The sequence below is a fragment of the Diabrotica virgifera genome, chromosome 8 (assembly GCF_917563875.1).
Source record: "Diabrotica virgifera virgifera chromosome 8, PGI_DIABVI_V3a".
NCBI classification, from domain to species: domain Eukaryota; kingdom Metazoa; phylum Arthropoda; class Insecta; order Coleoptera; family Chrysomelidae; genus Diabrotica; species Diabrotica virgifera.
The window spans coordinates 81247424-81261503 of record NC_065450.1 but is presented as its reverse complement, the minus strand read 5'-3'; the positions used below and the strand labels follow the sequence as shown (position 1 = coordinate 81261503).

General features: G+C 30.0%; 1 protein-coding gene across 3 annotated transcripts in view; it reads left to right on the top strand.

Annotated features, from left to right (window-relative positions):
* The window catches only part of LOC114337564 (sodium- and chloride-dependent glycine transporter 1), a 175052-nt gene that overhangs the window by 71416 nt on the left and 89556 nt on the right, over nucleotides 1-14080 (top strand). For all 3 annotated transcript variants that reach the window (XM_050659899.1, XM_050659897.1, XM_050659898.1), the window contains exons 3-5: nucleotides 2657-2788; nucleotides 7547-7701; nucleotides 12822-12910. In XM_050659899.1, coding sequence (XP_050515856.1) covers nucleotides 2657-2788; nucleotides 7547-7701; nucleotides 12822-12910 — 376 coding nt within the window. The remainder of the gene's footprint in view (nucleotides 1-2656; nucleotides 2789-7546; nucleotides 7702-12821; nucleotides 12911-14080) is intronic.

Sequence of the window (14080 nt, the reverse complement as noted above, 5' to 3'; positions counted from 1 at the left end):
GGTACATGGTGTTGATAAATGTTACTGGTAAAACGGTTCAATTGTAGATATTAACTACATATATTACTAATCATTTTTGTCTCAGCTGTTATCCACAGGGCAACTACAACTGGCACGTTACATAATACTTAATTAGTCTTCAAAATTGGTCACAAATCTAATATTTAGTTACTTGAAATTAATCGTGTATTAACATGTGTTTACACATTACTGAATATAAAAATAGTTTTGGGGTAAAATGGTTCAAGCGCACTTAACCCCGTTTATTACTATTTGTTTTTATAGAATACTACAAATAGTTTTGTGGTAAAACGGTTCAAGCGCACGGTTAAACTTGTTTACTACCAAAGCAACCTGCAATTGTTTTCAGTTAACTAAATGTAATGGCGAAGATGGCGACTTTAGGGCGAAATATGCTTAAATCGTTTTACCACCAAGTCCTAATACCATTTAAGTATGCGAATATGTACCTACTTAGAGTAAAATTTTAAAAAAGTGCACTTAAACCCTTTTACTTCTAACCCCCTCAATTATTACTAATCATTAATTTATCATTTTACGAAATGTAAAAATAAATAAAAATTGTACTGATTAATTATTTGTTTCAATTTAATTGGGGGGGGGGGGCGATTATGGAATTCACAACTGGTGAAACCTGTCAAAGGGGGCGATCATGGGAAAAAGGTTGGGAACCACTGATCTAGGCGAAAAGATCTTTTATATTACCATGTTATTTAATTATTAATAAGCAATTACTTATCTAAAATTGTAATTGAAATTTAAAAAATTTGTTGGAAAAACCCGCATTTTCCGGGGAAAATTTTCGTCGAAGTAGATCGTGAAAAACACGTTTCTGTGCATAATTTAATTAAGGTGAATTTTTATTTGGGTGCTTTTTGGTGTAAAGTTAAAATCTTTAGAGTTATAGAGCAAAAATTGAAAAAAAACGCGATTTTCGGGCGCCATTTTGTTTATAAAAAAAGTAACACACTATCTGCGGATTTTGCATACCTATATTATTAATATATACCATCATAAGATTTGATTCCAGCAATAAAACTGCTGGTAAATAACTTTTCCTTGTATTTTGCTAATTAGACCCGAGTAAAACGGTTTTTGGCATCGCTGATTACGAATCTGACCTTATTTTTTTGAAAAATAAAATGACGGATTCAACATGGTGGAAAAAAATTGAAGATATCAATTAAAACGTAAAATTTTTTGTCAAATTTGGCAGTTTAAAGTCGCTGAGTAGAAATCTAACAATATGTTTGTAAAAACAAAATGGCGGGTCCAATATGGCCGAAAGGAATTCGAAAATTTTATTTTAAACGCATATTTTTATGAAATTATATACTATAAGGTACTTTGGAATTACTGATTAACAGTTCATTTTATTTTTGAAGTACAATATTCAGAACCTCTTACTTATGTACAACCGCCCATACATACGCAACAATCGCCAGAATCATGTAATATGCGTCATTCCACACTTTTGTATTCAAATAGCTTCCAGCAACGCAAAGGCAATTAAAGGCAGCTAAAACAATGTGATTCTCTATCTTCTGACTATACATTTTGAGATTAATAAACATTAGTCGCAGAATTATGTATGCAGAATTATGTAATTTTGAATGTATTTTTCCGAAATTTTTATTATTTTAAGTATATTTTTACTGTTTATTCATTAACGATATCATATCATGGACGGACAAGATAACCAACGAGACCGTATTACGAAGAGTGGGCAAAGAAAGAGAGGTGATGTATACCATTAAAAGAAGAAAGTTAGAATATCTCGGACACATAATGAGAAACTGCACTAAATACAGATTACTAAAGGTAATTCTTCAAGGTAAAGTGAGAAATTGGGAGAAGAAGAATATCATGGTTACAGAACCTGAGGAAATGATTCTCCACAACATCAACTAATCTATTTAAAGCATCAGGTAATAAAATAATTATAGCCAGAATGATCGCCAATATTCGAAACGAATAGGCACTAAAAAAAATTCATTAACAAATTTTATGCATTTATTTTTTGTCAAATCTTTAGTCAACTTTTATCTTATATTAATACATACTTGAAAAAAAAACCTGCTTTATAGCAATAAAATTGGTAAAACACAACGTTTTACAGAGCTTTCAATATACGCGTTCTTTTTGACTTTAACTGTTGGCCAAAATAAGGTCGTACATGGCTCACTTGTCCCGGAGTTATGAATAAGAATAGATCCGGTATGATCCATATACCTGCGTATTACGAATCTATGAAAGTACGAGAAAACAACTGTAAACATGAAAATCCCTAAATAGGGACTTTTTATTTTACCTCATGACCACGTTTTCAGTATTAGGAACCACTGTGCGTCGCCAGAATTAGCAGCTACAAAAGAGGCTTCGTTCATCGATAAGCTCTCATAATACTTTATAATTTTTCTTCAGAAATAGGTTTTGCCCCATGGGATGAGAAGTGACGTTTCAGCAAATGACCAGAGGTGGCAAATAATAACATTTCATGTCACTTATAGAAAAATAGTATTTTTGAAAACAGTTTTAAACCTCTTTTAAGAGTTCTTTATGTTTTGAAATTGACTTTATTTTAAAAAACTAAACACAAAAACAAACACCAAATAATTTCCTGTTTTTTTTTCAGGTGCTTTTCTGGTGCCATACTTAATAATGTTAGTATTCTGTGGAATACCGTTATTTTTTTTAGAAACTTCGCTTGGCCAGTTTGCGAGTGTAGGATGTACAAAATTGTTCAATATTTGTCCCTTATTTAAGGGTAAGTTTCATTTAATTCGACTTAATTTGATAATAGTATTGATTATTATTTAATACGATATTTTTTCGACATAGTTTACTAAAGAGATCCATTTAATAGCAATTTTAACTTTTCGCACCTCCGCTCAAACAGTATCATAAAACAAAAAAGCAAAGTATCAAGAAAACGACGTTTAAAATTTGTGCTTGAACTTTTATGGGTTTAATTCAAAAATTGTTAATAGTTATTTATGATATAAATGTTAAAAGTACAATTTTAAAGCACGCATGTAAAAGTTTCTTTGTGAGTGCCTTAAAAATGTACTTTTTAACACGTATATCATACAAGATTTTTTCTAAAAACGTCTTATATATCAACAATTATAATTTATTCATTCTAAAATACAGGACAACATCTACAAAAACTTTTACTTGAACTTGACTGACATTCCATTTTTATATTTTTCTTAACATTACGTCAAAACTGCCTATATTGTCAATACGTTAGTTTTTTTCTACAAACGTGTTAAAAATGCAATAATACAGCTTAAATTAAATTTTAAAAACCTTTTAAGCCACCTTTTTCAAATTGCGCAAATTTTACTATTAATATTAATGTTAAAAAATGAAATATAAGTATTTTGACGTTTCACAATTTGACAATTCACTTTTAACTGCAGTGCCTTAAAAATTTTAAAGCACTAGTGCTTTAAAGTAGCATTTTTAACGCTCCTGTGAAGTGCTAAAAATTGCATTTTTAACACGGTTGTAGAAAAAAATAGTATCATAACTACCTATTTTAGTCAGTTATAAAGGTTTTTGAAGCTCTGCAAGATAGTGTATTAATTCTGTTAATAATAATAAAAAATTATTATTTTTTGAGTTGTGACACTATACAGATAATATATCGAATAATTTACGAAACATTATTTATCAAAAGTGGCTCTTGCAGAACAAAAGACAATATCATTATTTTTATTGGGTTAACAGACTAATACTTTTTAATGATGTAACTTTAAATACAAGTAACGAGAGTAAAAAAATACTGGAAAAAGAAAGATAAATAAGTAATAAATGTGTCACTTTTCTTGAGCACATACGCAAATTATTTTGAATAAAGAAAACACATATGTGCATATTATACTGTTTTAACTTGACAAACGGCGCTTTATACCCATCTTATGTAGACAAATACCTTGCATACCTTGCACAAGTCGATAGGTGTTTAGGTTCGGTGCACCGTTGAATTTTGTTAATCATATTATAATGACTCTAGTGTCATCTAATGACAAATACTTGAACTATAAACGTACCTAACACTTTTTGAGATGAGATTTTATAGTTTTATTAAACTGTTGGTGCAATTAAACCGTTTAAAATTTTTTTTGAGTTGTGACACTATTTGAGCGCAGGTTCGTTTTCTGAATGAAAGGAAATAGGACAAAATATTAAAAATCTTACAACAGAGAAGAGTATGAAGTTATAGAAGGCAATAAAAGGGTGCACCCTTCTTATTCTGCCATAAATAATGCGAAGAAATTTTTTTAAAAAGTGGCTCATTATACTTTCTGCCCGTTGCTTCATTGCAATTGCTATAAAAATAAAATTATTTATTCCATTATTCCTCAGGTATTTCATTCCCGTCTTCTTCATGAATCTTGCAAAATCTAGATCTTCAATTATAATATTTTTAATTTTCAGCTCTTAATATAAATAAATAATGAAAATATGATTTTAAGAAAAAAAATTTGCCAGCTAGTGTAAATTATATATAAAAAAATGTTTTTTCACTATCTTTTCAGCATTTCAGCCTACTTACAAGCACGTGACATAAAAAATATCAAAGCTGTTTTAAATACAAATAAATAAAAACTAAAAAATGAGCCCCTTTTCAAAAAATTATGTTAATAACAATTTTGATAAAATGTTGAAATTTTTGAAATATGTCTAAGTATGAACCCTCAAATAATCGGCTTATGTATACCAAAAGAACGAAATAGTTGGCAGTGAGTTATTGCATTAAATGCTACTTATTGCTCACTCAAATAATAGTATAATAATTATAAAATTATACAGTATGGTGTAAATGTTTGGAATAAATTCGATATTTCGTAGCCGGTGGTTTTTAGCTTATCATACTAGTGACGTCATGCATCTGGCTGTAATGATGTAATCGTTGATTTTTTTAAATGAGAATAGGAGTCGTGTGCTAGCTTGTTTGAAAGGTTCTATTAAATTAAATTCGCTAGTCAGTAATATAAACATTAACATAATTATATGTAAAGGGTGTCCAATTATTATTTCTTTAAATTAAATTAATTGACACAAAAGGAAGTATATATGTAATTTATTTAATTTAAAATAAATTTTACTACCGCCACAAAACAGAAAAAAATGTTTATTTGACAATTAACATTGCTTTTCGCTTAAATTCAATGTTCAAGCTGACACTCACCTGCCTCTTGGCAGTTTGAACATTTAATTAAATCGAAACGTAACAATAATTATCAAATAAACATTTTTTGCTATTTTCTGAAAGTGGTAAAATTTATTTTGAATTAACTAAGTTACACAAATATATTCTTCTTTTTCCGTCAATTAATTTAATTTAAAAAAATGAATGTGTGTGTACTTTGTACGCACCTAAGAAGTTATACTTCTATTATAGGATTTCAGCGAAATAAAATACTTTTAACAGTTTATTTTTATTTTATTAAATATTAAACTGATTTTAATAGTTACTTACCACTTTCCAAATATCCAAAAATTAAAAAAAAAAAGACAGCAATTATCCGCATTTGAACCCGGGACCTCTCGATCCGAAGTCGAATGCTGTACCAATGAGGCTACGAAGGCATTGTTTTGACGATTTCTCGGACATTATGACAAACCACGGTAACAAATAAACGAAGTGAAGTATTAAATAAAAATGTTTTAATAATATGTATTACCTTACTCCCGAGGAAGATAAATCCAATGACACAAAAATTATAATAAATATATTTACTAAAAACACTAATATATTTTTCCACACCTTTTTTGGACGGATACATGTAACTTAAAAGATTTAGCAACGAACAACATACTGTCTCTCTGCGCATGCGTGCAGAGTAATAAAAATTCACTCCCTATCGCGCCTAAAGAATTATAACTTCAAAAATATTTTGGACAGCCCGTATAAATAATTATGTTAATGTTTATACTACTCAATAGAGAATATAATAACCTTTCAAATGAGCTAGCACGCGACCCCTATTCTCATTTAAAAGAATCATCGATAACGTCATCACACCTAGATGGATGACGTCACTAGTATAATATATATGCCAAAAAGTTATAATTTAAAAATAAAAATCAACCTGTTTCCGGATTTTCCATTAAAGTCACCGGCTTACGAAGTTACGAATTTATTCCAAACATTTGCACCATACTGTAATTATATACGTAAACTTACACTATGATTTTAGACGCCAGTGAAATTACTCCTCTTTCTCCTCAAATACCATAATAATCCACGAAATTTGAAGTTAATCAATGACAACTATGTATTTCGTTCTCTGGCTATAATCTGCTAAATACACTTGAGTCCACGAGATTTTACCCGTGCATCATTAATACCTGGCGAGATAAAACACATACGTTTTATCTAGCAACATTCTCTTCCACGCACGAAACTCATGACAAACCAGCTACCGCCTGTTATTAAGTAAAAACACATGTTATTTTTATGAACGATCTAGACTCAGTACATTGAAAAGAGATAGGTACAAAAAAAAACGATTGGGGATGTTTTCACATATTTTAAGTACAATTTCTGACGTTTTGGTTTGTTTACTTTTGTGGCTGTCAGTTTGTTGAATTTTTTGCTGTTATTTTGTCGAATTTTTGCATTTTGAAGTTTTTTATAGTTTACAAACAGCTGTTTTCACAACTAATTTTATATTGGAGTTTGAAATTTTATGGCAAGTTTATGTTATTTTACGATTAATTTTGACAACGTACAAAACTAACGTCATTGACACAGTTAAGGAATGCTTGTGTTTAATGTTCCGCCAAAGTGAATAAAATAAGAAAAAGGAAATATGTCATTGAATTTTTTTATAGATTGTTTATTTATTTATTAATCAATGATAATAAAATAATTTATTAAGCTACTTCAAATGTAGCTGTAATTATGCACAAAAATTTTAAAGCAAAACTTAAATTTGACATTCTATTTATTTGAAAACTTCAAATTTTATTCTATAACCCGTGATCGGAGTAACACCCACTTTCTGTCACTTGCTGTTGCGTTTAGTAAATTTCCGACTTATTTCGTATGCTTAAAATGATGACGCACGGGTAAAGACTCGTGGACTCAACATTTGGGCAAATGCTGTAGTTGCTTAAAGAGTGTTTTGCAGTTATACAATCAAAATGAAACATTTCTCATGCAGTGAGGAAAGTCGGCCATTGCAGTGAGAAAAGTCAGCCATCGCCGTTTTTCCATACCCATGATCGCCATTTCCATGGTAACATGCACAATACAAACACAATTATTTTTGTCAAACAAAATGTGTTGAATCAAAATTTACCAGGAATTTCCTTTCAAAACTGTATTTATATTTGCTTTCACTTATAGAATAGTCTGTTGTTTGTACAGAAAATGTATTCTGACTTATTTTCTTTGTGGACACACGTGTTTTTTATTCCATATAGTTAGACCAAATTTTTGTCTATTTTATGTAAATAGTTTTAAATAAACACTAATCACATAAATTTATTAAAAACATTGTTCTAGGTGCTGGGTATGCCATGATCGTTGTTAACCTAGTAGTTTGTACATACTTTAATACGATATGTGCCTATCCATTAATATTTTTGATTCACTCATTTAAATCAAAATTACCGTGGCAGTTCTGTTCAAATTCCTGGAATACAATATTTTGCAAAGGGGTACGTAAAATGACAAAAATATAAATTAATATTTCTATATTGATGAATTGTTTACAAATGACAGGCTTTTTCAGAAGATAACAAAAGAAAAAGAAAAAGAAAAATACTCACAATTAATTTTATTGTAACTGGTTTAGGGCCCTACAAAATCAAGCTCTTCTTCAGGTCCCTGTTAAAAGTTTCCTTTGAAACAGCTTTGAGAGTTAAGGGATACCAAAAGGAGAGGAACAAAAGATCACCCTGTACTCCTGCATGTAGGTACAAATAAAAAACTTATCTCTTGTTGCTATGGGAAACCTAAATAACACAAAACACTATACTATCACAGAGAAAAGAAAATTAATTATATTGTTTAAATAAGAAAAGTGTTTAAGCTTTAATTTTTCACTTTATAATAAACATTCTGGAGGATATATCAATGAAATAATGCAACAAACAATTACCATTTAGTTATTTGACAGAGTTAGAGTAAAAATACTTATTATAAAAGACCAACATATATTTTTGGTACCTTAGCTAAATAATATGTTCTAGAATATCTAAAAACTGCCTTTAAATAAAATATCCTTATTAACTAAATTACTTACGGCAGGTTTCACAAAGTAAAGTTAACTTGTGGTAAAGAGATAACCTCAAAATTACCCCAAAATATGGGTTTCAGTTTCATAATTGTTACCCTTCTGGGTATACCCATAAGGGTAACCCACTCCAACCTCTGGTTAAAACTTCTGTGAGTTAATCATGCTTCCCCGTTGACCTGAAACTAAAACGCATATTTTGGGGTAACCTCTGGTTATCTCTTAACCACAAGTTAACTTTACTTTGTTAAACCGGCCGTTAGGGATAGAGAAACGGTAGGATCACCTCATCTTATATCTTCCCGGCATATTCAACTCCTTCCTACTCTTATGGAATCCGCCAATTCCTTCTGACACTCTCCAATTTTTTCTGACACCCTTCAATTTATTTTTAATATAGTGTATTATGTATTAAAAACGAATGAAAATAAACAACGACACGTGGCAGTTGCGACAGAAGCGATTACTTCTAATAGCGCGTTATATACTATTGCTATTGATATGCGTCTGCATATCACTAAAATATCGTCGTGCTATCATGCTATATTTAACAAAACCAGCTTCTTACAACCTTTCATTAGATATCGCAAATCAGTTCGGTTGATTTTGTCTGCAGATATATGTGCGAGAAATCCCTTTTGGGACTGGATATATGACATTTGTTGAATATGTCTGCAATGAATTTTGCAATTCTTCGGTCACGAGGTGACGATAGTTTGGAAAGATTAATTGTTTCTGGAAACGTTCCGGAGAGAAGATCAAGAGGAACTAGATGGTCCGAACAAATTAAGAATTCAGCTGTAAACTCATTTTGCGAAGCTCGTAAGGCAGCTGAAGATAGAGACCAATGGAAAAAAATTGTTAAGAATATTGAAAGAAATCACGATTCTAAGTAATGGGGAAACGACAAGAGAGAGAGAGAGAGAGAGAGAGAGAGAGAGAGAGAGAGAGAGAGAGAGAGAGATATGACATTCCTCAAATATTAAAGCACATTCATGGTAAATCGTTGGTAGGTATATAAGGATACTGAATTATCCATTTTTATGATAGGTACATGACAACTATTTCGAATTAGCTTATTTTGTCACTCTATTTGATCTAATGTGTTAAATATAATACAGAATGTATTCATTATTTACATTTTCATTATTATCTTATATTTGCGTAATTACTTAATTTTGATTATTATTATATTTTAAAAATAAAATAATATTGCCTATTTTATTTTGGTCTATTTTATTCATCATCATCTTATATTTATTCATTATCATTATTATCTTGGGTAGCGATAACAGGCATTTGATTTAAAAATTACAGGCAATGTTAAATATAAAGTAAATGTGGAAGATACACACTGGTTAGTTTTTTCATTTTAATTCGGTTTATTTTTTAATCATTTTTAAGATTTTTTAATCATTTATAAGATTTAAAATAATGAGATAAAAAGTTAGGGATTTAAAATATAAAAAAAGTTCTCATTGGTTGGGGTTCGAACTTATCGGCGGGTGTAATTTTCTCACCAAAATAATCTTTTGCCTGCGTTTAGAAGGGTATGTCATAATCCCACAGGTATTTTCCTCACCAAGACCGAAATGGTTATTTAAGTTATTTCAGGTAGATTTTACTAAAAGGCATTCAATTGAATTATTGATCTACTATTAAATTACAGTAGATGCCTATAACAATTAATTAATTAATTATATATTATATTATTTTTAATCACAATTGGAATTTTGACAAAAATGACATGTTTAATAGAAACTGATCGCGGTAAACCTTACGCGGTATTGGTATTTGAAAATTTTATTTTTTATAAAGTGAAAGTTTTAAAAAGTGAAGAAGTGTTCTGGAGGATAAAACAACTTGTAGTGCGAAAGTTTTTACTATTGGTGCAACTTTAACAATATCTAGAAGTAGCCTACAACATAATCATGAACCACATTCTCAGATGTTAGATCGAAAAATTATTTCTAACTATTGTAAACGTAAAGCCAAAGAGAATATTATTGAAAAACCAGCAAAAATTATACGCCAAGCGCTTGCAGCTAATTTGTCTGAAACAATTACTACGATTGTTGTCAGTTACATAAGAAAAGATATATAATTATCGACGAAAAATGATGCCTGGTCGACTTACTTCCAATATTGATGAGGTTCAAGAATTTATTGTGAAGATGTGTGCTCAAAAAATAAGCAAGAGAGAAAATTTTCTCTTTATAAACTGTGTCAAAAGTAGGATAATTGTAATTAGTTGTGAAACAAATATAAGACTTTTACCCACATTGAATTTTATTATATGGATGGCACATTTTCTTACTGTACCACATATTATTTGCAATTATTCACTATTCATGGGCTAATTAATGGGCATTATATTTCTTTATTATACCGTTTACTGCCAAACAAAAAAAAAATTACAATATTTTTTATTTTTTAAAATCAGACATTTTTAAACTTCCCAAAATTGAGTTAATGCTAGTAAAATTATTGAAGATTTTGAAAAGGCTATATATAATGCAATCATTGAAATATGCCCGAACACTGAAATACATGGTTGTAAATTTCACCTACACCAAGCTTGGTATAGAAATGTCTTGGTCTCTTGATTAATATCAGAATATAAAAATTATTCTGAAGGAGGCAAGTGGCTTAAATATACTTTTGGCCTTACATATAAAACCAGAAGACGTATCAGCTTGTTTTGTGTTTGATTTATTGTCATGCAAATCAGAAAATGAAATTTAAGATAGATATGCTGATTATTTACTTTAAACTTCTATAGACGAAACTGCCATATTCTCCCCATATTTGTGGACAGAGGCAAATTCTTCTGTTATTCGTATTACGAATGCTTGCGAATCTTTTCATTCGCATTTTAATTTATCGTTTTGTAATACGCAGCCATCCATATATTATATTTTCTTTAAAAAAATTAAAGAATTTCAGGTAGATACGTATATGTTAAAATTTAAAGTTTGCATATTGCCAAACATATCAATGGTAAACAAGCTAAGCAGAAATTGAAAAATGTAGAAAATTTATTAATAAGATATCAGTCTAATCAAATGACTAGAATGGATTTTGTAAAGTGTCTCTCTTATTATAGTAAATATTAAATAATAATTTATACGTCTTGCATATTATCTATATTATAAACTATTATTATAATATAAGGAAATTAATGTCTTGTATTCGGATTTCGGATGCTTTCATAATAGACATTCCTAAATTAAATCTATATTTTTATTTTATTACCTGAGTGAGTTGGTGAGGAAAATACCTACCGGATTAATAGGAACCTTTAAATTTGGTGAGGAAAATACCTGTCGGATTATATGTTCTTACTGGTTGGTGAGGAATTTACCTCCGTCCGAACTCATTCGCCGTATAAAGTAAATAGACGCGAAAATATCTGCGGTTTTTAGTAACGTCTATCTACAGGAGTTTATTAAAGCTTTTTATGCAAATACATAACATTGTTGTTTTTAGTATATTTGTTTACAATTTTTTAAACTTTTAAAATTTTCTACCAATGTTTCAAAATCGAAATCAGCTAAATCGGTTCACATATTCTAGCTGTTATAAAAAAGATATAAAAAAAATAAAATGACGTTTATTAAGCGTCATTTTATGTTTACATATCGACAAAAATGTCCCCGAGAGCCTGCGTGACTTGTCAAATAAGATCAGATAAGTATTTACAAATAAAAATAAAAGTTACATTTAGTAGGTACCGCATTTTATAGGCAAAATGAACCGTAATTTAAAAAGAACCACACGAACGTAGTAAGATAAAAACTAAATTCTTAAAACTAAATTAAATTAAATTGTCTATATTAAAAAACTTTTGGACGCTTTGTCAACGCTTTTGGAAGGTATAACTATGAAATACCTGGGGTCACACCCAAAAATTAAAACGTAGTTGATGGATAGGTTTACACGGCAAGAAAACTTATTAATGGAAACGCCTTACTATACAAATCCATGAAGGAAACAAAACTGATAAAAGAAACCACATGGAGGTCCTGGTTTGTCGTTCCAGAGAGTATTAATACTTTATAAAATCAATGGCAGGCCTTATCCATTGACTCTTAATATGGATGTCGGTGTCTCGTGCTAAAACTTAAAAAGAATACGTTTTTCAAGTGCATGCGTAGATCGAACTGATTTAAAAAGAAAGAAGATACAATAGAAGATGATAAAATGGTTTAAAATAAAAATAAGAAAGACTTATACAAAGTAAAAAGTACTTACAGCATATTCTTAACGCTACACAATAAAGAGAATGGTTGCTTTCACCTCCACAAAACGAGTAAAAGAATTTTTATAAAAGTTAAAGCTACAAGGTAACAGGTTTAAAGAACTTAATGAATTAGATTACTTACATTGAATATATTGCCTTGTACTGGTATTGGTTAAGTAAACTTTTAACGGGAACCTGAAAATGATTGAGAGTAATTCTTTTTCTTTTTCTTTATTATTTTCTGTATTATCTATTATGTTCACGCAACAAATCAGATGTTTTAATTTTTTTACGAGTAGTTTATAGATGAGCAAGGCTTTAATACGTCTCATTCCATATCGTCGATTAAAGCCATAGACTTAAAAACTCCTGCCGACGAATTTTTTCAGTAAGTATGAGTCACAGTAAGTCACTTTATATAAAAGTAGCTCTTTAATATAAAAAATATATATATTGTCGGTTTATAACGTCCTGCGATGTTGTCAGCTGCCTAAGCGCCAGTTCCCTCGATTGTTCCAGTCCTCATCGGATAATCCTCTTTCGCTCATAGATCTTCGTATACCACCAATCCAAGATTTTTTCGGTCTTCCTCTTTTTCGTTTTTTATAAAAAAATATAAAATAGTAAATAAAATTATTAAACTCTTCGTACTTTATTAACTAAGCTTAAATTTTTAAACCTACGGATATATTTTTAAAAATTTTATACAGAGACAATGCCAGGCCATTGTAAATTTTGACTAAAACGTCCCTTCGATCCATCCTATCACTCTACAGACCATTCCGGCCCTTGACTTTCCTCATAAAACTTCTCTATTCGTTACGGTTTTTAGCCAGTATCCCCTTCGATCTGCTGCCAAGGAGATTTCTTGCGTCCTCATACAATAGATTTCTTCTTCTGCATTCTTGCATTCAACAGTGTTTTTCGAAGCCTGTTTGCGTCCATCCTAAATACATGGCCTGACTATTGAAGAGAATGTCGTCCTTTGCACAACATGACTTAAATACAGGACATAAAACAAACCTTAACTAAACGATGATTGCTAACATTAAAATTAAAATAAAAGAAAACCTAAAGTTAGAGATTCCATTAAAATAGAAAAAATTCCAACAGTATAAAATAAAAAAAAATGATGACCAAAGGCCAAAGCAAACATGGAAAAAAGTACCTACTGAAGAAGAGGAAAAAAAAATAAATCAGGATAAATCAGGCAACAGAACCAAATAGTAGGACCTTTCCTACCCATGCACACACAGTAGTACTCACGAGAAGCACTGCCAAGGTACGTTCGAGGGAACCGCGCAAAGGTCGACCAACTACAGTCTGTCTAATATCCTTACCGTTGCACGTCATTATCTAAGTCAGAGATCTAAGTTGAAATTGTTGCCCAATTACAAAAAAATTCTTGAATTCATTTCAAATCAAATATATTACATAATTTTTGCGGAAGTGGATTACACAACAAAACAAATTAATATTCAATGTAAATAAATAAAAACTTTAGAAATACAAAACAAGAATGAAGTTATAATCTTACGTTAAAGTAAATAATAAAAAC